Source organism: Trichechus manatus, unplaced genomic scaffold, assembly GCF_000243295.1.
Source record: "Trichechus manatus latirostris isolate Lorelei unplaced genomic scaffold, TriManLat1.0 scaffold00165, whole genome shotgun sequence".
NCBI lineage: Eukaryota > Metazoa > Chordata > Mammalia > Sirenia > Trichechidae > Trichechus > Trichechus manatus.
In genome coordinates, this window is record NW_004444101.1 from 5,526,902 (window position 1) to 5,553,612 (window position 26,711).

Here is a 26,711-nt window from a genome sequence, read left to right on the forward strand (position 1 = left end):
CCCAGAGGCCGGGGGGCGTGGGAGGTCCCGGCGGGGCTGCGGCTCGAGCCCATCCCTGCCGCCCACCTTCTCGGACTCTGCTGTGAGCCGGAGGCGGGAGGATCCGCGGGTGCCAGGGGGCGTCGGAGCGGCCAGGTCCCCACGGTGGGCGCCCAGCGAGCTTCCTCTCCCGACCGCCCTCAAATCCCAGCTTTGTCCTGAAGGGAGGGGTGGTGGTTGTTAGGTGCTGTGGAGTCGGTTCCGGCCCATAGCGACCCTCCGTGCAACGGAACGAAACATTACCCGGTCCTGCGCCATCCTCAGGGTTGTTGATGCGGTGTTTGTGAACGTTAAAATGTAACCCCAGAGAGAACGCACCGGTCACAGGTGTACAGGGCGCTCTCAGACGTGGGTACTGCAACCACGCGGACCAAGAGCAGATCCTCCCCGGAGCCGGTCGCCCCCAGGACCCCGAGCCCCACCACGACCTCGCGCCCCCTAGAGCCCCGAGACCCCAGGACCCTGCGCGCCTCCCAGGACCCTGCGCCCCCCAGAGCCCTGAGCACCCTCAGGACCCCGCGCCCCTTAGGGCCGCGAACTTCCGCAGGTCTCCGAGCTTACCCAGGACCCCGTGCCTCCAGAACCCGGGGTCCCCCAGGAGCCAGCGCCTTCCTCCCAGAGCCCCGAGCTTCCCCAGCATCCTGCACCCCCCCAGACCCCACTCCTTCCAAGACCCTGGCCCCTCCAGGACCCGGTGTCCCCCAAGATCCAGCGCCCCCCCAAGAGCCCCGAGTTCCCCCAGGCCCCCGGGGCCCCGTAACCCCCAGGACCCTGCACCCTCCAGGACGCTGCCCTTTCCAGGACCCCGCACCCCCCAGGACCGCACCCCCTCCCAGACCCCAAGTCCTGTGCCCTGCTGCCCACCCCCCCCAGGCCCACCTGCACGCCCACAGATTGGCTTCTCGTTCTTTCTGAACTGTGGAAGTGGGATCGGCAGCGGCGCACACCTTGGGGCTGGCTTTCCCGTGGATCGGGCTCTGTATCGCGTTCTGGAGTGACAGTTCCTGATCACTTGTTTTTAGGACGGATCCATGGGACCCCATCTTCTGTCCAGGTGGCCGGCCTGGCTCTTCAGCGTTGCTCCAGGATGGTGGCGGAAGGGCCATTCCCACGCCCTGGTGAGGACCGCGTGCGCTCCTGGGGCCACACTGGAGCAGAGGAGGTGGCCGGGCGGCCCTCAGTGGGTCCCGGGAGCCAGCCCCCTCACCTGCAGGGGCTGCTCCTCAGCTTCCAAACGCCCAGCCGAGGTGATGCTGACCCAGGAGCGCTACCCCGTGCGGCGGCTGCCCTTTGCCGCGGCGTCTGAGGAGGACCTGGCTGCCTTTGAGCGCATCCTCCCGGGCAGAGTTGTCACCAGCCCCGAGGAGCTGGCGGCTGTGAACGTGGACTGGCTGAGGACCGTCCGAGGTAAGCCAGGACTGCAGGCCCCTCTTGTCACTCTCGGGAGGGAGGGCTGCAGGGGTTGCTGGGAGATGGGGCAAGGAGAAAGGAAGCTTTGGGTGGAGGATCTGGAGGTAAACATCATGTTGTGGTCTAGCTAAGGAGCTCGTCCTGTGTGGGCCCTTCTTACGCCTTTGAAGAGAAGCTGTATTGTGGTGATTTAAAGCGCTCAGAAAATAAAACCGACGGTTACTTATTGGTGGCGCATGACACCTGCAAGTTAAAAGATCAAAACAGCTCCTGCTGCTCTGAGGTGTGTGTGTGCTGACTACCACACACACTTCTCAGCTTCTGTCTTACTCTCTTAAGCTGCCCTCACAAGTGACCACAAACGGGGTGGTTTAAACAAATCTGTCCTTTTGCAGTTCTGGAGACTAAAACCAAAACCAATTAACCAAACGCATTGCTGTGGGGTTGATTCTAACATAGCAACCCTACAGAACAGAGTAGGACTCCCAGAGGGTTTCCACGGTTATCATCCTTACAGAAGCAGACTGCCACGGCTTTCTCCCCGGGAGCCGTTAGTGGGTTCGAGCTGCCAACCTTTTGGTTAGCAGCTGAGCGCTTAACCACTTAACCACTGTGCCACCCACTGCTGTTGAGTCAATTCCGACTCATAACGATCCCATAGGATTTCCAAAGCTGTAAATCTCTATGGAAGCAGACTGCTACATCTTTCTCCAGCGGAGCTGCTATTGGTTTCAAACTGCTGACCTTTCAGTTAGCAGTCGATTGCTTTAACCGCTGCACCACCGGGCTCCTTTAACCACCATGCCAGATGTGGTGAAACCCGTGTGAACTCGTTCACTACAGATTAGTAGCTAACACAAGTAAGCCAGTGCGTACCTTGCTGACGGGTTAGTCTGCCCTGTCCCCTCCCTCTTCTCTCCCATCAGCCGGCCTGCCAGGCCCCACCCGGGGTTCTCTCCTCAGATGGTATGCACGGGTAACAGAGAGCTGCTCACACAATTTCACAAATCAGTGCCATGTTCTTGCTGTAATGTGGAGGAGAGATAAAAGGCAGGCAGTTTATGACAAAATTACATATTTAAACATGGAGTTCCTGGGTGTCATGGATTGAATTCTGTCCCCCAAAAATGTGTGTATCAATCTGGCTGGGCCATGATTCCTGGCACTGTGTGATTTTCCTATATGTTGTAAATCCTGCGTCTATGATGTTAATGAGGGAGGATGGGCAGCAGTTTGTGTTAGTAAGGCAGGACTCAGTCTACAAGATTGGATTGTGTCCTGAGGCAGTCTCCTAAGATATAAAAGAGAGAAGGGAGCAGAGAGTTAGGGGGACCTCATACCACCAAGAAAGCAGTGCCAGGAGCAGAGCGTGTCCTTTGGACCCAGGGTCCCTGCACAGAGAAGCTCCTAGTCCGGGGGAACATGGATGAGAAGGCCGACAGAGAGAGAAAGCCTTCCCCTGGAGCTGACATCCTGAATTTGGACTTTTAGCCTACTTTACTGTGAAGAAATAAACTTCTCTTTGTTAAAGCCATCCACTTGGGGTATTTGTTATAGCAGCACTAGATGACTAAGACACTGGGCATGGCTGGACACCCAGGTCCTTGGACTGGACCTAGAGCCCCTGCTAAAGGGTCAGCAAAAGAGACAGGTGGATAGAGGCCCCTGGAAACTCCAATCCTGCAAGGGCTGTTGCTGCCTGTGACAGGACCTCCAGAGATGGTGGGATGCTCTCAGGAAAGTTCCAGACCAAGTACAGCGTGGAGACCACAGTGCCTGTTAAAACTCTGCAAAAATCTCGAGCAAATGGAACTTGGATCAGGCTGAGGTAGTGAGGCAGATTCTTCACGGCAGGAAGACGGGAGACGCTCTCGGTTGGTTTTCATCGTGCGGGCGTCCTTCCATGAAGGGGAGGCCCCACCCCAACCTGCCCCCTAAGTGATGCCCCATGGAGAGCCCGCCACTCTCGCACTGGCCTTTGTGGTGTTGCATGCACAAGACTGGAGGCCGAGAGCAGGGACGGGGTGTCCACCTGGGTCAGCCTCGCTGGGTCTCAGTCCTGGCTCGGCCACTGTTGCCGGGTGACTGTAGGCAGAAGGACCACAGTGCCCCCAGCCCACAGTGGGGACCACAGCCCCTACCACTGAGGGATGCTGTGTGGGTGAAACGCAGTGACAGCTTGGGGTACCCGGGGCTCAAGGTTTAGATTCTGTCCTCCCCACCTGCCCGCCGTGCGGCTGACACCCAGGACCAACCAGCTGTTGCCCCAAGGCAGGGGAAGCTATAGGTGTGGTTTGGACTGGCTGTCCATGACTCCAGCCCTCCCCTGCCCGTCTCCTGGAGGTGGTCAGCTTCCCCACCGTACGGCAGCCTCGGGCAGTTGGACTGCTTACATGGCTGACCACTTCAGGAATGATTCTTCCAGAGTGCGGTAATGGCTGTACGGTTGTTCTGCCCTTCCCGCTGTATTCTGTTGGTTAAGACCTTCCCCGCCTCTGGTGGGGAAGAGTGTCAGCGTTGCGCTGTAACCAGAGCACCTGAGCGGACGGTATCTTGGCCAGACTGGAATATGTGCCTGCACAGTGCCTGGCCCTTCATCCGTTTATTGATCATTTGTCCTGGGATGAAAGCCCTTTTTTTTTTAAAACATAACCTCAAGATTTTACTGTCTTTATAATACAACAAAAGACGAAGCATAGCAGTGGGTCACTTGGCCCTTTCTCTTCTCAGCCCGTCAGTTCAGAAGCTCCTAACAGCCAGTGTTCTCTCAGACCTGCAGTTGGGTTCAACGCGTTCAAGCCTCCGCACAGTCCTCTTTGTAGTCTTGAACCTTCTTCCGGAAAGTCAGCTCAGTCTGCCCACCAATCCCCCTGCTTCCTACCATGATGCTGCTTTCCCTGGGCATACAGGGAACCCTTGCCCTTCCTGTACTGTGTCACTTTGTGGGGTTGGTGCTTGCCACACTTTTGGTGACATTCCTGCCTTCCTCTGGAGCGGGCGCTTCCGTCTGGGCAAGGGCGGGCAGGCCGGCGAGGAGTCAGGGTGCTGGGCTTGTCTCCTCTGTGTTGTCAACGTGCCCACGACTGGCCTTTCTGTCACAGGCTGCAGCAAGGTGCTGCTGAAGCCCCGGACAACGGAGGAGGTGTCGCAGATACTCAGGTAACTGGGTGGGGGGGGAGGAGGGGGCTCCCAGCCCACTGCACCTTGCCCTCGTGGGTGGTCCCGTGGCCTTGGCTTCGAGGCTTCCTGTGTCCCAGCCGTGTGGGTGGACACAGTGGGGCGGTGGTGACAAAAAGGCAGGGTGTTCCAGTGCAGCTGCTCCCCTGAGGCCGTCCTGAACACTGCGCCCCATCTCCAGGGGTGTGGCTCCAGTCCTACCCCTCCCAGCCTGAAAGTGACTCCAAGCAGACTTTCAGTGAAAAAAATGGACGTTTTCTTTAAGAGGTCAATGTTTATTGTAGATAATTTGAAAACCACTCGTTGTTGTTGGGTGCCATCGAGTTGATTCTGACTCATAGCCATCCCATGTGACAGAGTAGAACTGCTCCATAGGGTTTCCTAGGCTGTAATCTTTACAGGAGCGGATCACCAGGTCTTCTCTCCCGTGGAGCTGCTGGGTGGGTTTGAACCACCAACCTTTCGGTTAGCAGCCAAATGCTTAACTACTGAGCCACCAGGGCTCCTTTTGAAACCATAGAAAACCATAAAGAAAAAATGTAAAGGTAACCTGTGGTCTCACACCAAAGAGAACCACTGAGGGCTTGTGGGTTTGGGTTATCTTCGTATTTTTTCTGAGTGTGTGTTGTTTAAATGTCATCACTGTATCTCCTACGCTGTGGTCTGTTTTCTTTTTAATAGACCTTATCTGTATTTTATTTTATTTATTTTAATGGATGTTATTTTTTAGACCAGTTTCAGGTTTACAGAAAAACTGTAGAGAAAATACAGGGAGTTCCCATATGCCCCCCTCATCCCAGGAAGCTGTGGCTTCTACTGTCCTTAACGTCTTGCGTTCTTGTGTTACATTTGTTACAACTGATGAACAGACACTGATACCTCCTTGTTTCCTAGAGTCCACAGTTGATATCAGCGTTCATTCTTTGTGTCCTAGAGTTCTGTGGGTTTGGACAATGTCCTGTGTCCATCGTGCGGTATCCTGGAGAATAGTTTCACTGCCCAGAAACTGCCTTGTGCCTCCCTGTTCGGCGCTCTCCCTCACCCCGACCCTCAGGCAACCAGTGGTCTTTTCACAGTTTCTATAGTTTTGCCATATTGTAGTGTTGTTTTTCGTTTAACAATTATTTTAAAAACATACACACACACACACATTGCTGTCGAGTCGATTCCGACTCACAGGGACCCCATAGGACAGAGTAGAACTGCCCCATAGGGGTTCTAAGGAGCGGCTGGTGGATTTTGAACTGCCGACCTTTTGCTCAGCAGCCGCGCTCTTAACCACTGCGCCACCAGGGCTCCTCATCTAGCAATGTGCGTGCCCATTTCTTGGTGTTATTCTTTTCTGGCACTTGTAATGCACGTCAGTTAGTCCGCCCGGGAGGGCGCCGTAATCTCCTAGTATCGCAGCTCCTCCCACGGGGCACCGTCTGTCGCAGCGGCGACCGTAATCGGGACGGCGAAGACAGTGAGCAACTGCACAACTCTTACAGAGAAGTGGGGCCAGGAGGGTCGCTCCGAGGAGTCGACCCCCACCTCGGTCCCAGGCGTTTATGTATAATAGATACAGCAAGCAATAAAGCAGATCACGAGACAGTGAGTTTTCAGGTGGGTAACAATCAGTTTTGGGTAAGGGGAAAGGAATTTGGTTATGTATATGGCAAGCAGTAAAACAGATCACAAGACAGTTTCAGAAAAACAGGGCAGTCAAACAAGACGTGGCGGGCCTTAGTCATTTGGACTGACGTAGATAACACAGAGGCCTGTGGGGAGCTGCACTTAGCATAAGTGCAGCCATATTTTATGGCTAAGAATACTAAAGCAATAATTGTACCCACATCGTAGGCCCCCAGCGGTGCCCATGAGGCTCTTTCTGGCACCATGTGATTGCACATGACGCTCTCTGACCACCTTGGTGGGTAACTGTGGGGGCACACTCTCACCCGTTTTATCAGAGTCCGTTCCTGGAGGTTCATCTGATGCACATTGAGCACTGCCTTCCAGGGCTCGAGAGGGCTGGCTCCCTGAATTCTCTCAGGTCCGGCCGTCTCCCTTTCGGTCTTTGCAAAGTTAGAGCCTGGTTGTGGGGATGGGCACCATGGGATGACGTGACGCGTTGTCCAAGGGACGGGGACGAGGTGAAGGACGAGAACACGCAGCTGGGGACTGATGGGGGAGGGGACTGATGAGGGAGGGGGCAGATGGAGGAGGGGGCTAACAGGGGAGGGGGCTGACAGGGAGAGGGGACTAATGGGGAAGGGGGCTGACGGGGAAGGGGAAAGGAGTGGGGACCCCATCAGGGCCTGCGCTCGCCCCATCACGCTTGTTAAGAATAACAGAAAAGACTGTAGCTGGCCTCTTAGAAATTCTGTACTTAGGAAAACTAATTGCCCTCCAGTCTGTACTTGGAAGATAAAACCAATCGCCTTTGAGTCGACTCTGACCCATAGCGACCCCATTTTTGTGTCAGAGATAACCGTGCTCCACAGGGTTTTCAATGGCTGATTTTTTGGAAGCAAATTGCCAGACCTTCCTTCCGAGGCATCTCTGGGTGGACTCGAACTTCCAACCTTTTAGTTAGCAGCTGAGCGCTTAACAGTTTGCGCCACCCAGGGACTCCACTTAGAGGATGGGCCTCTTCAAACGGTAGCATCAGCGACGTGCACGCTGCCTCGTCTGAGATCTGGGGAGAATGTCGGCGTCATCTCTCGCCGTCTCTGCGTCTCTGTCTGTCTGTCTGTCTCTCTCGGACATGCATGGGCTCAGGGGCATCGCGGGCGGGATGGGAGGGAGGTGCTCCGCTGGTCCCGCAGCTTCAGTGCCCACTGAGAACGCACGCCCCACGTGAGGGGGATGTGAGCTCTGACGCCCCTGTGCTCCCCAGGTACTGCCACGAGAGGAACCTGGCAGTGACCCCGCAGGGGGGCAACACGAGCATGGTGGGGGGCAGTGTCCCTGTCTTTGATGAAGTCGTTCTCTCCACCTCCCTCATGAACCAGGTCGTCGGCTTCCACAAAGTGTCTGGTAAGCCTGCGCCCGCCTGCACATGCTGACGGTGGTGGGGGGAGCAGGTGGGGTGTTGGGGGGCCTGGATCTGGAAGGAACTGGCAGCTGTGCCACATGCCCAGCTCTGGACGGTGTGTGCCGGGCACGTGAGTGCGTGTGTGCACGTGTATTGTGTAGTTGGTCACTGGGGTGATTTATACTGTGGGCTTGGAGCGAAGGGGGATGGACCAGCTTGTGGCCAAGGTCCTTCCGATGTGGGCATTTTCTTTTTTTTACTATTGTGCTTTAAGTGAAAGTTTACGGTTCAAGTGAGTTGCTCATACAAAAATGTATATACACGTTGTTATGTGACCCTAGTTGCTCTCCCTGTAGTGTGACAGCACACTCTTCCTTTCCGCCCCAGATTTCCTGTGTCTATTCAACCAGCTCCTGTCCCTTTCTGCCTTCTCATCTCGCCTCCAGACAGGAACTGCTCATTAGTCTCATGTATCTACTTGGGCTAAGAGGCACACTCTTCATGAGTATCATTTTATGTCCCGTACTCCAGTCTAATCTTTGAAGAGTTGGCCTTGGGAATGGTTTCAGTTCTGGGCTAACGGAGAGTCTGGGGGCCATGTCTTCTGGGGTTCCTCCAGTCTCGTCAGACCATTAAGTCTGGTCTTTTTACTAGAATTTGGGCTCTGCACCCCACTTTTCTCCTGATCCGTCAGGGACTCTGTTGTGTTCCCTGTCAGGGCGGTCATTGGTGGTAGCCGGGCACCATCTAGTTCTTCTGGTCTCAGGCTGATGAAGTCTCTGGTTTATGTGGCCCTTTCTGTCTCTTGGGCTAATGTTTTCCTTGTGTCTTTGTTATTCTTCATTCTCCTTTGCTCCAGGTGGGTTGAGACCAGTTGATGTATCTTAGATGGCCACTTGCTAGCTTTTAAGACCCCAGAGTCCAATTCAGCATTTTTATCCATCACAGTCCTTTCTGGAGGGGCGCAGGCTATAAAGAAATAACCACTGCAAAACGGGGACCTCCAGTCCAAGCAGCATATTCTCCCTGCAGCAGGGCTTCTCAACTGCAGCTCTGTTGACATTTGGGGCCGGATGATTCTTTGTTGTGGGGGCTGCCTTGTACACTGCAGGGTGTTGAGCAGCATTCCAGGCCCCTGCCCACTAGAAGCCAGTAGTGCCCCCAGTAGTGAGACCAAAAAGTGTCTTTGACGTCACCCAGTGTTGCCCGGGGACAGAATCGGCCCTGGGTCAGGACCACTGCTCTATAGCAGCGTTTCTCTCTTCTCCCTTCCATAAGCACGTGTGTGTAAAGCTTTTTCTTCTCTATTTTTGCCCTACCATCCTTTTCTCTTTCATCCCTGTAATCATTAAAGGTAAATGTGAGTTCAGATGCTTTGTTCTGAGAGCAGGGTGGGACGCGCCCCTGGTCCCCTGCCTGGCTCCTCTCGTGAATACTCTCCTTTGGGTCTGCACCCGAGGTGTGCACCCTCAGTGGCTCTGGTGCTGTTGCAGGGGTCCTGGTGTGCCAGGCTGGGTGCATCCTGGAGGACCTGAGCCAGTACGTGGAGGAGCGAGACTTCGTCATGCCTCTGGACCTGGGCGCCAAGGGCAGCTGCCACATCGGGGGGAACGTAGCCACCAACGCGGGTGGTCTGCGGGTCCTGCGGTACGGCTCCCTGCACGGGACGGTCCTGGGCCTGGAGGTGGTGAGTGCCGGGCGGTGGCCAGCGCGGGCTGTGTGGGGCAGGCCGGCTCCTCCCTCACCCTGGCCCGTGTCCCACGTGAAGGGCAGCCCTGTGCTTTCTGGACCTCCCGGCCTCCCCTGGTGGCTGTGGGCCTGATGCTGTGGTCAGGGTCCTCGGGTGGGACAAGTCCTGATTTGACTCCCAGCTGTGAGCCCTCGGCAGGTCTCATGCAAACATTATGTCTGCCCTCAGGCGGGGCAGTGCCCTCCCTGGGGTCTCCCCCGGTACAGCCAGACTCACAGGGTCTACCGGACAACTGGCGCCAGTTGATGCCAAAGCACGCGGGAGGGGGCGCTGGGCACCGGGGAGGGGACAGTCCATGGGTGGCTCCTGGGCCCCAGGGGGTGGCATGGGTGAGAGGACCTGAAGTCACCTCAGGGGTCTCCTCAGTGGGTGGGGGACCGTGTCCCCGGGGGGTGTTCTCAGTCCCTATAGACACAGGCCCGAGCCTGGGCTCCCGGCCCCCCAGGGCAGGTGGTCACAGCGCTGGCTCCCATGAGGCTGTGACACCACCTTTGGTGTCTACCCAGTCAGGGTGTGTCACCGCGCAGGTCCCCTGACATTGCCAGGTCTTAGGGGACCAGAGTGTGAAGGTCAGCCCGAGGTCACACTTGTCCACAGAGAATCACAGGGTTCTGTTAGTCACAAGTGACCATGTCCCTGAATCGCCTCCCAGACGCATGGTGTCCATCCCTGGCCTCAACGACACCGAGCGCTGTCCAGGTGGACGTGTGATGATGGGAGCTTTGTGGTTTCGAGGGCAGAGCTTTCTGCCTGCTTTGCCGGCGTGGCCAGGGCTGGACACAGCTGCCTGCGTTCCTCCTCCTGACACATGCCGGCTCCCATAGCCTGTCTTCTGGCCAGCTGGCACTTCTTGTCACTGAAGCCTGTCCCTCCTTACGAGCTCTATCAGTAAGTCTTCCACACAGCAAGTGAGACTCGGACAGGCTCCAGACCAAGAAAGCAGCCTGCTATGTGAGGGACGAGGAGTCCAGAGGTGGGGGGCACTGCAGATCTCTCCCTCTCTATTCTGCCCCCTCCCCCAGGGCCTGCCTTGTTTCAGGGACCTTCCTCTGCTGTGGGGGTGGGGCTGGGGAGCTTTACTCTAACCAGGGACGAAGTGTCCTTCCTTCAGCCTGGTAGGTGATGCCAGCCCTGCTGCATTTCTGAACCAAAACCTGGGGGGTCGGTGGCCTAGGGTGCCCTGGGGCTGGGCTGGGGCTGGAGGAGCAGGGGTGTGCCTGGGGGGATGAGGGACTGCAGACACCCAGCATCAGACCTGAGATGCCTTCTCCTCTTCGCCTGCCAGGTGCTTGCTGATGGCACCGTCCTGAACTGCCTGACATCCCTTAGGAAGGACAACACGGGCTACGACCTGAAGCAGCTCTTCATTGGGTCGGAGGGCACGCTGGGGGTCATCACTGCTGTGTCCATTCTGTGTCCCCCAAAGCCCAAGGCTGTGAACGTGGCTTTCCTCGGTAGGCTTGGTCACTTGACCTCTGGGGATGGCCAGGTGTGGGAGGGGCAGGCAGCTCTCTGACAGAGACTGCTCGGAGCATGTCGGAGGCGGACCTGGTGAGGGAGGGACCGAGGGAGTGTCGGAGGATGGCATGCCCCCTCCCGTTCCTCCTGGCTTCCTGCTTTGCTTCCGCTGGGGCCCAGGGGGCGGGGAAGTGGCCTTGTTGGTGTTCACAAAGGGTAGGCCTGGAGTCACCTGCTTTCCGTTTCTGCTCAGAACATACTTTGTTCTGGAACAACACTGAGGTTTTAGTCATCTTCTCCAACCCATTTTGTTATTGAAATAGCTCGAGGGTAAGACTCTGAGAGAACGGATATCATAAGATCAAGAACGCCAACCTGCGATCTCCGTGGGGGTATTTAGCAGGCGCCTCCAAGGAGCGATGGGATCCCCACATCTGCTGTGTCCGCTTCTCCTGGGTCGGTATCTAGGCAGGCAGCCCTGCTGCAGCATCTCTCCTTGAAACGAGCCCCCGACCGCACAGCCTCTCCAATTGTTCTTCAATTCCTCCACTTCCGTTACAGCTGATTTTTAAGGATGAGCTTACATCCACGTTCTTCAGTTCTTCTGCCACAGTCTGTTTTCAGGTCCTTTTTTGCCTGCGTTTGGATCGATTAGGTTTATCATCGCGTTTCCTCCTCCTCTAGTTCAGACATTATACAAAGCACCGTTCTTTTAGAAATGTCACCAGGCTCTTAACTTAAAACTCAGTTGCCATCAAGTCGACTCTGGCTCATGGTGACCCCATGCGTGTCAGAGTAGAACTGTGCTCCATAAAATTTTTTTTTTGACCCTCTGTATTTATTATTATTTTTTATTGTGCTTTAGGTGAAAGTTTACAGCTCAAGTGAATTTCTCTTACAAAATTTATGCACTTATTGTTATGTGACATTAGTTGCAATCCCCACGATGTGACAGCACACTCCCCCTTTCCACCCCTGATTCCCTGTGTCCATTTGACTAGTTATGACTTGCGTTTTTTTTTTTTTAATTGTTGTGCTTTAGGTGAAAGTTTACAATTCAAGTTAGTCTCTCATACAAAAATTTATACATTGTTATGTGACCCTAGTTGCTCCCCCTATACTGTGACAGCACACTTCTCCTTTCCACCCCGGATTTCCTGTGTCCATTCAGCCAGCTCCTGATCCTCTCTGCCTTCTCATCTCGCCTCTGGAGAGGAGCTGCCCATTTAGTCTCATGTATCTACTTGAGCTAAGAAGCACACTCTTCACAAGTATCATTTTATGTCCCACAGTCCAGTCCAATCTTTGTCTGAAGAATTGGCCTCGGGAATGGTTTTAGTTTTGGGCTGACAGAGAGTCCGGGGGTCATGTCTTCTGGGGTCCCTCCAGTCTGAATTAAACCATTAAGTCTGGTCTTTTTACGAGAATTTTAGTTCTGCACCCCACCTTTCTCCTGCTCCATCAGGGACTCTCTGTTGTGTTCCCTGTCAGGGCAGTCATTGGTGGTAGCTGGGCACCATCTAGTTCTTCTGGTCTCAGGCTGATGAAGTCTGGTTTATGTGGCCCTTTCTGTCTCTTGGGCTAATACGTTCTTTGTGTCTTTGGTGTTCTTCATTCGCCTTTACTCCGGGTGGGTTGGGACCAATTGATGCATCTTAGATGGCTGGTCACTAGCTTTTAAGACCCCAGACGCCACTCACCAAAGTGGGTTGCAGAACATTTTCTTAATAGACTTTCTTATGCCAGTTGATTTAGATGTCCCTCGAAACTATGGTTCCCAGGCCCCAGCCCCAGCTACTCTGTCCCTCGAAGTGTTCGGATGTATCCAGGAAACTTCTTAGCTTTTGTTTTGGTTCTAGTTGTGCTGACTTCCCTCGTATTGTGTGTTGTCCTTTCCTTCACTGAAGTTGATCCTTGACTACTATCTAGTTAGTAAATTCCACCCCCCCCCCACCAATAACCATCAAAGAATGCTTTTTTCTGTGTTTAAACCTTTTCTTGAGTTCTTATAATAGTGGTCTCATACAATATTTGTCCTTTTGTGACTGACTAATTTCACTCAGCATAATGCCCACCTGATTCACCCATGTTATGAGGTGTTTTGTGGACTCTTCATTGTTCTTTATTGTTGCCAAAATTCCTTTGTGTGTATGTACCATAATTTGTTTATCCATTGGTCTGTTGATGGGCACCTAGATTGTTTCCATCTTTTTGCTATTGTGAACAATGCTGCAATGAACATGGATGTGCATATATCTATTCGGGTGACGGCTCTTATTTCTCTAGGATATATTCCTAGGAGTGAGATTGCTGGATCATATGGTACTTCTATTTCTAGCTTTTTAAGGAAGCGCCAAATTGTTTTCCAAAGTGGTTGTACCATTTTACATTCCCACCAGCAGTGCATAAGTGTTCCAATCTCTCCACAACCTCTCCAGCATTTATTATTTTGTGTTTTTTGGATGAATGCTAGCCTTGTTGGGGTGAGATGGTATCTCATTGTAGTTTTGATTTGCATTTCTCTAATGGCTAATGGTCATGAGCATTTCCTATATGTCTGTTAGCCGCCTGAATGTCTTCTTTGGTGAAGTGCATATTCATATCCTTGCCCATTTTTTAATTGGATTGTTTGTCTTTTTGTTGTTGAGGTGTTGCACTGTCTTGTAGATTTTAGAGATTAGACCCTTATAGGGTATGTCATAGCCAAATTTTTTTTCCCAGTTCGTGGGTTCTCTTTTTACTCTTTTGGTGAAGTCTTTTGATGAACATTTTGATTTTTAGGAGCTCCCCGTTATCTAGTTTCTCTTCTGGTATTTGTGCATTGTTAGTTATGGTTTATATACTATTTATGCCATGTATTAGGGCTCCTAGCATTGTCCCTATTTTTTCTTCCATGATCTTTGTTGTTTTAGATTTTATATTTAGGTCTTTGATCCATTTTGAGTTAGTTTTTGTGCGTGGTGTGAGGTATGGGTCCTGTTTCATTTTTTTGCACATGGATATCCAGTTATGCCAGCACCATTTGTTAAAGAGACTGTCTTTTCCCCATTTAATGGACTTTGGGCCTTTGTCAAATATCAGCTGCTTCTAGGTGGATGGATTTACGTTTGGGTTCTCAATTCTGTTCCATTGGTCTATGTATCTGTTGTTGTACCAGTACCAGGCTGTTTTGACTACTGTGGTGGTATAATAGGTTCTAAAATCAGGTAGTGTGAGGCCTCCCACTTTGTTCTTCTTGAGTAATGCTTTACTTATCCAAGGCCTCTTCCCTTTCCATATAAAGTTGGTGATTTGTTTCTCCATCTTGTTAAAAAATGCCGTTGGAACTTGGATTGGGATTGCATTGTATCTGTAGATTGCTTTGGGTAGAACTGACATTTTCACAAAGTTGAGTCTTAGTATCCATGAGCATGGTATGTTTTTCCACTTATGTAGGTCTCTTTTTGTTTCTTGCAGTAGTGTTTTGTAGTTTTCTTTGTATAGATCTTTTATGTCTCTGGTTAGATTTATTCCTAAGTACCTTATCTTCTTGGGGGCTGTCATAAATGGTATTGATTTGGTGATTTCCTTTTGAAGTTCTCCTTGTTGGTATAGAGGAATACAACTGATTTTTGTATGTTTATCTTGTATCCTGATCTTTGCTGAAATCTTCTATTAGTTTCAGTAGTTTTCTTGTGGATTCTTTGGGGTTTTCTGTGTTTAAGATCATATCATCTGTGAATAGGGATACTTTTACTTCTTCCTTACCAATTTGGATGCCCTTTATTACTTTTTCTTGCCCTGTTGTTCTGCCTAGGACCTCCAGCACAATGTTGAGTAAGACTGGTGATAAAGGGCATCCTTGTCTGGTTCCCGTTCTCAAGGGGAATGCTGTCAGTCTCTCTCTGTTTAGAATGATGTTGGCTGTTGGCTTTGTATAAATGCCGTTTATTATGTCGAGGGATTTCCCTTCTATTCGTGTTTTGCTGAGAGTTTTTATCAGGAATGGGTGTTGGACTTTGTCAAATGCCTTTTCTGTATCAATTGAGAAGATTATATGGTTCTTATCTTTTGTTTTATTTATGCGATGGATTACACTGATTGATTTTGTAATGTTTAACCATCCCTGCATACTGGGTTTGAATCCCACTTGGTCATGATGAGTTACTTTTTTGATAGGCTGTTGAATTCTGTTGGTTAGAATTTTGTTGAGGATTTTTTGTGTCTATGTTCATGAAGGATATTGGTCCATAATTTTCTTTTTTTCTGGTGTCTTTACCTGGCTTTGGTATCAGGGTTATGCTGGCTTCGAAGAATGAGTTCGGGAGTATTCCTTCCTTTTCTGTGCTCTGAAATACCTTTAGTATTTAGTATGTTAACTCTTCTCTGAATGTTTGGTAGAATTCTCCAGTGAAGCCATCTGGGCCAGGGCTTTTTTTTGTTGGCAGTTTTTTTTAATTACCTCATCAATCTCTTCTTTCCTTATGGGTTTATTTAGTTTTTCTATCTCAGTTTGTGTTAGTTTAGGTAGGTAGTATGTTTCTAGAAATTTGTCCATTTCCTCTAGATTTTCAATTTGTCTCCATAAAGTTTTCAATAGTTCATTTTTCAGAAGTAGATCATCAGGCCTTTCTTCCAAGGTGCTTGTTGCTGTTGTTGTTGTTAGGAGCCGTCGAATCGGTTCCAGCTCATAGCAACCCTGTGTACAAGAGAACGAAACACTGCCTGGTCCTGTGCCATTCCCACAATCTTTGTTATGCTTGAGCATGTTGTTGCAGACCCTGTGTCAGTTCATCTCATTAAGGGTCTTCCTCTTTTTAGCTGACCCTCTACTTTAGCAAGCATGATGCTCTTCTCCAAGGACTGGTCCCTCCTGATAATATGCCTAAACTATGTGAGACGAAGTCTCAACATCCTTGCTTCTTAGGAGTGTTCTGGCTATACTTCTTTCAAGACAGATTTGTTCGTACTCTGGCAGTCCCTGGTATATTCAATATTCATCACCTACACCAAAATCAAAAGCATCAATTCTTGTTTGGTTTTCCTTATTCACTGTCCAGCTTTCACATGCATATGAGGAGATTGAAAACACCATGGCTTGGGTCAGGTGCAGCTTAGTTGTCAAAGTGACATGTTGGTTTTTGAACACTTTAAAGAAGTCTTTTGCAGCAGATTTGCCCAATGCAATATGTGTTTTGATTTCTTGACTGCTGCTTCCATGGATGTTGATTGTGGATTCAAGTAAAACGAAATCTTGACAATGTCAGTATTTTCTCTATTTATCATGATCTTGCTTATTGGTCCAGTTGTGAGGATTTTTGTTTTCTTTATGTTGAGGTGTAATCCATACTGAAGGCTGTAGTCTTTGATCTTCATCAGTAAATACTTCAAGTCCTCTTCACTTTAGCAAGCAAGGTTGTGTGATCTGTATATGGCAGGTTGTTAATGAGTCTTCAATCCTGATGCTACGTTCTTCATATAGTCCAGCTTCTCGGATTATATGCTCAGCATACAGATTGAATAAGTATGGTGAAAGGATGCAACCCTGAGGCACACCTTTCTTGATTTTAAACCATACAGCATCCTCTTGTTCTGTTTGAACGACTTCCTCTTGGTTTATGTACAGGTTCCTCATGAGCACAATTAAGTGTTCTGGAATTCCCATTCTTCTCATGTTACTCATAATTTGTTAGGATCCACACAGTCGAATGCCTTTGTATAGTCAGTGAAATACAGGTTAACATCTTTCTGGTGTTTTCTGCTTTCAGCCAGGATCTGTCTGACATCAGCAATGATATTTCTCATTCCACATCCTCTTCTGAATCTGGCTTGAATTTATGGCAGTTCCCTGTTGATGTACTGCTGCAACTGCTTTTGAATGCTCTCCAGAAAAATGTTACTTGTATGTGATATTAATGATATTGTTCGATAATTTCCAAATTCGTTGGATCACCTTTCTTTGGAATGGATACAAATATGGGTCTCTTCCAGTTGGTTGGCCAGGTAGCTGTCTTCCAAATTTCTTGGCATAGACAAATGAGTGCTTCTGGCTCTGCATCTGTTTGTTGAAACATCTCAATTTGTATTCTGTCAGTTCCTGGAGGCTTGTTTTTTGTCAGTGCCTTCAGTGCAGCTTGGACTTCTTCCTTCAGTACCATTGGTTCTTGATCATATGCTACCTCCTGAAATGGTTGAATGGCAACCAATTCTTTTTGGTACAGTGATTCTGTGTTTTCCTTCTATCTTCTTTTGGTGCTTCCTGAGTCATTCAATATTTTGCCTATAGAACCCTTCAGTACTGCTGCTCTAGGTTTGAATTTTTTCTTTAGTTCTTCCAGCTCGAGAAATGCTGAGCATGTTCTTCTCTTTTGGTTTTCTGTCTCCAGGTCTTTGCACATTTGATTAGAATACTTTACTTTGTCTTCTCTAGCCGCCCATTGTAGTCTTCTGTTCAGCTCTTTTACTTTACCATTTCTTCCTTTCACTGTAGCTACTCTACATTCAGTAACAACTTTCAGAGTCTCTCCTGGCATCCATTTTGGTCTTTTCTTTCTTTTTTAATGACCTCTTACTTTCTTCATGTATGATATCCTTGATGTCTTTCCACAACTAGTCTGGTCTTCGGTCATTGGTGTTCAATGCATCAAATCTACTCTTGAGATGGTCTCTAAATTCAGGTGGGATATACTCAAGGTCATACTTTGGCTCTCATGGACTTGTTCTAATTTTCTTCAGTTTCAGCTTGAACTTGCATAAGAACAATTGATTATCTGTTCCACAGTCTGCCCCTGGCCTTGTTCTGACTGATGATATTGAAGTTTTCCATCATGTCTTTTCACATATGTAGTGGATTTGATTCCTGTGTATTCCATCTGGTGAGGTCCAGTTGTATAGTTGCCATTTATGGTGTTGAAAAAGGTACTTGCAATGAAGAAGTTGTTGGTCTTGCAAAATTCTATCATGCAATCCCCAACATCCTTTCCATCACCAAGGCCATATTTTCCAACTGCCAATCCTTCTTTGTTTCCAACTTTCGCATTACAATCACCAGTAATTACCATTGCATCCTAACTGCACGTTTGATCAATTTGAGACCGCAGAAGTTGGTAAAAATATTCAATTTCTTCATCTTTGGCCTTAGCGGTTGGTATGTAAATTTGAATAATAGTTGTAGTATGTGGTCTTCCTTGTAGGTCAGTGGATATTACCCTATCACTAGTGTTGTACTTCAGGATAGATCTTGAAATGTTCTTTTTGACGATGAATGCAACACCATTCGTCTTCAAGTTGTCATTCCCAGCATAGTATCTATATGATTGTCCAATTCAAAACGACCAACACCAGTCCATTTCAGCTCAACAATTCCTAGGATATCGATGTTCATGCAATCCATTTCATGACCACTAACATTAAACCTCTATGTATACGTCTACATATACAGGCAGTCCCTGGGTTACGAACATCCAACTTACTTACAACCTGTAGTTACGAACCAAACCGCATAAAGCCTAGTATGTTAAAAATTAGAGGCACATAGAATGGTTCAGTAGCCCTGATGGTGCAGTGGTTAAGAGCTTGGCTGCTAACCAAAAGGTCAGCAGTTCGAATCCATCAGCTGCTCCTTAAAAACCCTATGGGGCAGTTCTCCTCTGTCCTGTAGGGTCGCTAGGAGCTGGAATGGACTCGACGGCTACTGGTTTGTTTGTTTGTTTTGTGGTTTTCAGTGGTCCATAATAACAAACTGGCACTGCTTTGCGTTGCCTATCAAAACGTTATTATTATTATTACTGTGTTATTATGTTAAAGATGTTTTAGTGTATCTGGAATTGTTTCTGTAATTTTTTTTTATGCATAGAAAGGTACACTATATTCTATATACTGAGAAAAACGTTTGACTAACTCATGTTAGATATGAACTATACCTAACTGTTCCAACTTAGATACAAATTTGACTTAAAGACAGACTTAGGAGCAGAACTTGTTCATCATCTGGGGACTGCCTGTATTTTACTTTCTGAACAATTAAAAAATAAGTTCCAGGCTGCATGTCATTTCACCCCTAATGATTTCAGCCTGTGTCCTATAAAAGCAAGGACATTCTCCTCCAGAACCAAAACACCACTATCATTTTTTGTTGTTGGTAGGCACCGTCGAGTCGGTTCCAACTCATAGTGACCCTGTGTACAACAGAACGAAACACGCCCTGGTCCTGTGCCATCCTCACAATCATTGTTGCAGGCACTGTGTCAGTCCATCTCGTGGAGGGTCTTCCTCTTTTTCTGACCCTCTACTTTACCAAGCATGATGTCCTTCTCCAAGGGCTGGTTCCTCCTGACAACATGTCCAGAGTATGTGAGACGAAGTCTCGCCATCCTCGCTTCTAAGGAGCATTCTGGCTGTACCACTGTCATACCCAAGCAATTTCACATTGATTGAAAAATGTCAAATACACAGTCTACATTCAAACATCCTTAATTAACCCCAAATAGCAATTAGGTTCGGTCCTCATTTGCAAATTCACCTCCTCACTAAAATTTGTCACCCCAAAATTCATACTAGCAGCACTTTGGGGATCATTCATGAACAAGGCCAGAGCAGGACAAACAGGAGATGCCCGCTGAGGTCGGACAAGACGACGCTCAGCCTTCTTGCTTCCGCTCTCGTGCTGCAAACGAGGGCCCTTCCTTCGTCTACTTAGTGCCGCGTTTTTCACATTTGTGTGCTTTTTGCTGGTGATTTTGCTGCTTAAAATAACCGCTAAGCATGGTGCTGGGGTGCTGTCTAGCATTCCTGAGCACACGAAGGCTGTGATGTGCCTTACAAGAAAACACCTGTGTGCGATAAACTTCGTTCAGGTCTGAGGTATAGCACTGTTGGCCGTGAGTTCATGTTAACGAATCAACAATCTATATTAAATAAGGCGTCATAAACAGAAATCCACATAAACAAGGTTACATAGCGGTCGATTGATGAGAATGTTGTGCCCTAAGGCTTGCAGGAACCTGCCTGCATTTCCCATGGAGCAGTGGTCCAGCGCTCGCTAATTAACTGTTCTCCGTGACGTCATAGGACATAGCCGCCACAAGTAACGAGAAACAGCTGTATAACTTTTTGGGTCCAAGACCCAAATGATGTTCACACACAGCCTTTGATTGTCATTTCCCTTTAATCTCCGTGAACCTCCAACCTTTCAGTTAGCAGCTGAGCATTTTCACTGGTTGCGCCACCCAGGGACACCTAGGGATAGAGGTTATCTATATATATAAAATGAGTGTATGTGGATGTACACGTGTACACACATATAGACTCGTGATATATATACACACTCATAAGGAGCCTTGGTGATACAACGGTTAAGTGCTTGGCTGCTTAACAAAAGGTCATGGTTCAAGTCCACCCAGCAGCTCTGCAACAGAAAGACCTGGAGCTCTGCTCCCATAAAGATTACAGCCAAGAAAACCCTATGGGGCAGTTCTACTCTGTCACATGGGTCGCTATGAGTCAGAATTGAATCGATGGCACCTGCCGACAACAACAATTTTATGTATATATTTAATGATATGGATATATGTCTATATACAGAGAAAGAGATTTATTTTAATGAATTAACTCATATGATTGTGGGGACCGGCAAGTCCAAAATCCACAGTTCAGAAGGCAGGCTAGAAACACTGGCGGTCTTGAGTCTAAACTCCATAGGCAGGCTGTTGTTGTTGTTAGGTGCTGTTGAGTGAGTTCCGACTCGTCGCCACCCTACGTACAACAGAACGAAACACTGCCTGGTCCTGTGCCATCCTCACAATCGTCGTTATGCTTGAGCCCATTGTTGCAGCCACTGTGTCGATCCATCTTGTTGAGAGTCTTCCTCATTTTTGCTGGCTCTCTACAAACAATGTTCCGCTGCTATTCATAAGGTTTTCACTGGCTAATTCTTTTCAGAAGTAGACTGCCGGGTCCTTCCTAGTCAGTCTCAGTCTGGAAACTCAGCTGAAACCTGTCTGCCATGGGTGACCCTGCTGATATTTGAATACTGGTAGCATAGCTTCCAGCATCGCAGCACCACGCAAGCCCCCGCAGTACAGCAAACTGACAGATGCTCGGGGGAGGTGGAGGGAAACTCTGGCAGGGTTTCTGTGTCGTAGTCTTGAGTCCCAAGCCCATAAGCAGGCAGCGGGCTGGAAACTCCAGCAGGATTTCTATGTCACAGTCTTGAGACAGAACTCCTTCTCAGTGAGACCTCAGTTTTTGCTCTTAAGGCCTTCAGCTGATTAATGAGGCCCACCCACATGATAGAGGGTGATCTGCTTTATCGAGGCCAACTGATTGGAGATGTGAATCCCATCAGCAAAATGCCTTCACAGCAAAACCTAGACTGGGCAGTGCTGCCCAGCCAAGGAGGCACAGGAAATTCCCATCTCAGTCACCCGTTGCTCCTTACAGAGAGCTCCGTGGGTGGGGGCTTTTACTGGCTTTGTGTTCCATCCTCTCTGCCTTGAGGTGACACTCCCACCTGCAAAGGGGAGGGTCGGACCGGTGAGACTGCTGTGCTTGTGCTCTTGTGGGGACCCCCGTGTCTCTGAGCCCCTGGAGCGCTCTCCCAAACCCCTATCCTCCTCTGAGGTGAGAGAGAGCATTCAGTCTCCGTGTCCTTTGCTGCCACCCAGGTGTCAGCCCCTGCCACGTCCCGACACTCAGAATTCTGAGCCCCGATGTGTGTGCAGCAGCGGGAATGCCTTCTCCGGGAGATTTCTCGCAGATGGACACATGGCCACGCCCTCCGCAGTGATGAGTAAGGTTTCTGACCCGAGAAACTCCAAGTATTTCCTTACCTGTTCGCCTCTGCTGGTCTCTTCTCCTTTCTGATCCTCCCATTATTCATCAAGTCCGCTCTCTTGACCCATTTTCTAGTCCGTCAGTTCCGCTTTCTCTCCTGTCGTCTGTTGGTGAAGTTCAGCCGATGCCGGGCCGGAGAGCCTGAGAGATGCTGGCTCAGCACCTCCTCCTGCTCTGAGACGCCACAGTGATTGAATTTTTTCAACTCGAGAGACAGGCGGCAGGCTCTCACTCGTGCGGATGTGTGTGCGCTGTTCTTAACTCAGTTCTGCTCTGAAAATCCTTAGCTGTGCCTTTTAGCGGTCCCTTTATGCTTTTCCTTCTCCGCTTTCTTGAGAGCCCTGAGTAGAGTTTTCATTACCGGGAGCTTCTTTCTGTAAAGTCTCTGGTTTGTTCTTCCCTGGGGATGTGCCATTCTTTCCCATTGGGCACAGGATGATTTTTAACGAATTGCTCATCATTTTGGCCTTTTATCTGCTCACACTCTGTTGCTCTTTCCTTGGGTTTGAGGTGAGCTGATGCTCTTGACCACATGACCTCATGAGCTGACGGCAGACATGTGTGAGGCTACAACATGTCCAACGACAGACTGAAGAGCTTGGGTTCCAGCTTGGCCTTGTAGGGAGCTGAGGAAAAGAGGATCTTGTCCTTATGCATTAGTCTTCTACCAGCACCAGTAATGGTATCAGTACCAATACCAATACCAGTACCAGTACCAGTGGCTGTCAAGTTGACTCCGACTCGTGTGTCAGAGTAGAACTGTGTTCCATAGGGTTTTCAGTGGTCAGTTTTTTGGAAGTAGATCACCAGGCCCTTTTTCTGAGGCACCTCTGGGTGGACTCGAACCTCCAACCTTTTGGTTAGTAGCTGAGCACATTAACTGTTTGTACCACCAGGGACTCCTGTAATTAACTTGTTCTTGTGCTGTCAAGTCAAGTCCAACTCATAGTGACCCTATAGGACAAGGTAGAACTGTCCCATAGGGTTTCCCAGGAGCAACTGGTGGATTTGAACTGCTAGGCTTTTGGTTAGCAGTCTGAGCTCTTAACCACTTCGCCACCAGGGCTCCAGATAATTAACTTACTAAGTCTAAATTCAATCAATACATTTGTCTTCCTGGAAGATTCAAGAATCTTAGAATATTTTAACTCCGTTTATCCCCCTCCCAAGTTGCATGTTATTGTTGTCATGTATTTTAATTCTATCTAGGGTATTTTTTTTTTTTTTTTAGTTTGTCTAATCATAACTTTTATTTTATAAACCACTTTCTTTGCTCTTCATTCCTTCTTGCATCAGGTTGTCCATTTGGGATCATGTTCTTTACTGACATTTATTTTGTTTCATCCCATTGGAAACACATTCCAGTGTCTTCTGGCTTCCATTGTTGTTGGTGGGAAGTCAGCTGTCATCTAACTGCTGCTGCTTTGAAGTTTTTTTCTTTTTTTGGCCACTGTAAAGATTTTTCTCTTTATCTTTGGTCTTCTACAGTTTTCAATATGTCATGTATGAGTGTACTTCTCTTTTTATTTCTGCCTTGGAATTTGTTGAATTTCTTAAATCCATGGATTGGGGTCTTTTATTAGTTCCAGAAACTTCTTAGCTATTACTTCTTCAAATATGGCCCATTTTCTCCCCTCTTTTTGGGCTGTGATTAAACATATGCTAGAACTTTTCAGTGTCCTCTGTCATAACCTCCCCTCTGTATCTTCCTTTTTTTTTACTTTGTGTTGCATTCTGGCTCATCTGTCTTTTAGTTCATGAATACTCCCTTCTGCTGTGTTTAATATACTGCCAAACTTATCCATGGAGGGTTTTTGTTCCTGTCCATTGAGTTTTTAATATTATTATAGTTTTCATGTCTAGATGTTTTATTTGGTTCTTTTTCAGATCTTCAATATTACTTTTTATAGTTTTCTATTCCTTCCAGATATTTTCAAACTCATCATTTGTATCTTTAAACATAGTTAGTGTAATTGTTTTATAATATGATGATGCCATTTTTTCAAGTGTGTGGTCTGTTTTTACTGTCTGTTGTTTCTGCTTATTCTTTCTCATGGTACTTCATTTCCTTGTGTGCTTGGTTATCTTTGGTAGTATGCAACTCATTGCCATTGAAGAATTATTTGTAGGAATTTCTAGAGGCTGAGGATAAAGGTGCCTTCCCCCAGAGAGGATTTCATTTGCTTCTGCTAGGTGGCTGTGGATCCTACCAGTCTGGAGGCAACCAGTCCAAGTTCATGGCCTTGAGGGTCTATGAACCATGCAGTCAGCAAGAACCCAGTCTGCCGTCAGCACAAGGGCCAATCTATGGTCACAATTTATCAGTAAAAAGTTTTTCTTTTTCCTTTTCTTTTTTTGTCTTGTTCTGTTCAGCGCTAAGACAACTTCCCCTGCAGTCTTTTGTGCTGGGTGAGAGGCACACTTACTTCTGGTTCAGCCTTACCCAGAGGATGTAGTCCTGTGAGGAGGGTCTCCTGTTAGATTCCTCACCTTGAGCAGGTTGTGGATGCCCAAGGCTAAATCTTCTGGGTGTGGCACGTGCCATCTGGGCAAGAGTCGTTCTGGGCTTGGTGGCGGCCCTACCCCCATGGCACTGAGTTCCCCCCCAAATCAAGCCTGTCATCCCCTTTCTCTTGGTGCTGTTCATGCTTTAGTTTTGTTTTTTTGTCCAGAAGTTCTTCCTGTTTTCAGTGGGCGTGGGGCCAAACGGCCAGTCCCCCTTCACCAGGCAGAAGACTTTTCCCCTCTCTTTACTCGGGCTTTGGCCCCACTTCTCCACCAACCATTAATCGTGCTCTTGCCAGGGCCTGTAGTGCCCTCCCTATTGCCCACCCAGTGGTCAGTTCTCACGACTCCTGCTTGTTCAGCCTCTGGCATGACCCCATCTCTTTGGTGCTCCTCCTTCTTGCCATCCCCTCCAGCCTCCTTCCTCACTACCCCCCCCACCCCGGTTCCTTTCCTTCCACTCCCCTCCCTGACCTGGAATGCTGGGTGCCCCGGCGCAGATCTGACTTTCCTCTCCCGACTCCCTTTCTGGGTGAGTCATACAGATGGATGGCTCACATTCCATCTGCAGTTTCATTTCCTGCCAAAACCCCCCCTGAACCTACACTCATCTGTCTGGCCACCCTGGGACAGCGCCATGGAGCTGTCTGAAAGGCTCTCAAACTGAACAATCAGAGTCCAAATTGACTCCCAAGAGTCCCACCAAACCCGCTTCTCCCAGGGCCTCCCATCTCAGTGAACAGCAGCCAGTTCGTCCTGCTGCTTTTGCCTCTTTGTGCCCTCGTCTCCTTCTTTCCTTCATACCCCACGCTTGAACCATCCTTGACTGCACCTTCAGAGCAGGTCCCTCCTCTGCCTGCCCTTCTCTGCCCTGTCGATCCACTTGCTGGATCATCTCTCTGGAGCGCTCTTCCCGACGTCCAGTAACTCTCTCACTTCCTTTCATCTGGCCCTGAAAGGCCATGTAAGGGACCACCCCTGCCCACACAGGCCCCTGGGTGCTGGCCTGAAGGTACTCCAGCCCTACCACCTGCTGACACACGCCCTTGCCTCCTCGTTTCCCTTCAGCCTCGCTGCTCCATGGTGCTCCCTGGGGCGGGGGCTCTGCTGACACCTCCCCAACACCTGGGGCATTGCTACCTTGTGGAAGCTCAGTGAACGTTTGTTGAATGCATTAATAAAAACCAAACCAAACCACTTGCCGTGGAGTCGATTCCAACTCATGGTGACCCGACGTGTTAGAGTTGAACTGCTCCACAGGGTTTTCAGTGGCTGATTTTTGGAAGGCCTTTCTTCCAAGGTGCCTCTAGGTAGACTTGAACATCCAACTTTTAGGTTATCAGGTGAATGCATTAACTGTTTGCAACACCCAGAGACTCTGAGTGCATTAAGAGCCCAGTAAAACTTTAGCACTAACTGTGCTAAGAGAATTTGGTTCTGACCTGTCTCTGAGGACTTGTCACAAGACTGCTCCGCGCACCTGGAGACTTCGTTTCTGGCGACCCTCCACCTTCCCGAGTGCTGTGGGGCCGTTCTCAGGCGAGCACTTTCTTCATCTGTGACACTGGCAGGCAGCGGGTGTCCCCACATGGCATCCCGCCCACCCATGGTGACAACTGCCCACGCAGTCGGGCTCTTGTCCTGCTCTCAGGGCGCCTGTGCGGGGCTGCGGACCACATCGGTCATCTGGCCTCGTGTCCCCTTCTCCGGCCCATGCTGACGCGGTGTTGTCTGACCTGTTGCAGGTTGTCCCGGTTTCACTGAAGTCCTGCAGGCCTTCAGTTCCTGCAACAGGTTGCTGGGCGAGATCCTGTCTGCGTTCGAGTTCATGGACGCCGAGTGCATGCGGCTGGTGGGGCAGCACCTGCACCTTGCCTGCCCTGTCCAAGGTACTGACCCACAGGGGCACGGAGATGCCGTGAGCCTTTGTCGTGTCTGCAGGATCTGGAGACAGTAGCGGTGCCATAACTCTGGTGGTCGCCGTAGTCGGAAGAGTAGGGAATTCTTGGTTGCCTTCATTTTAAAACACTCCCCCCGCCCATTAGTTTAGCTGAATACTGACGGCTGTTCTGTTGCCTCAGAACTTCAGGACAGCCACAGCGCGTCCATCAGAAGCGTCTGCCCCAAGGACAGGCCTGCCCGTCTCCTCCTAGAAGCATTGTCCAGGAGGTGCGTAAGCCATGGTCTTAGCATCGCTTTCTGAGTGAGAAATGAAAGCCCAGCCAGCCCCGCTGTCCCCTGCTGCAGGGGGTGTAAACTGATCCGCCACTTTGGAAAGCAATTTGGCATTATGAACATAGTCTTCAAAATGTTCAGCTGTCGGTCCAGGTAATTTCACTTCTGGGAATCTGCCCTCAAGTACTAATCCTAAATATGGAGGAATCCGCATGTCCTATATTTGTAATGAGACGCTGTTGTTAGTGTGATAAAAAAGGAAACAACCTAAATGTCCAATGGGAAGGAAACAAGCCAGGATACAACCCTTGGACAGATGGGGGGCTGCCGGGGGCGGTCTGCCGGGGGGCTCTGCTGGGCGGGGGG

The 26,711-nt window shown here is 49.3% G+C and overlaps 1 protein-coding gene across 1 annotated transcript in view; it reads left to right on the forward strand.

The window, feature by feature from the left end:
• The first annotated feature begins 1,068 nt into the window (after positions 1-1,068).
• Positions 1,069-26,711, forward strand: part of D2HGDH (D-2-hydroxyglutarate dehydrogenase) — a 43,551-nt gene continuing 17,908 nt past the window's right edge. The window contains exons 1-6 of the mRNA XM_004386520.2: positions 1,069-1,446; positions 4,551-4,608; positions 7,508-7,647; positions 9,139-9,332; positions 10,681-10,849; positions 25,916-26,059. Coding sequence (XP_004386577.1) covers positions 1,071-1,446; positions 4,551-4,608; positions 7,508-7,647; positions 9,139-9,332; positions 10,681-10,849; positions 25,916-26,059 — 1,081 coding nt within the window. The 5' untranslated portion in view covers positions 1,069-1,070. The remainder of the gene's footprint in view (positions 1,447-4,550; positions 4,609-7,507; positions 7,648-9,138; positions 9,333-10,680; positions 10,850-25,915; positions 26,060-26,711) is intronic.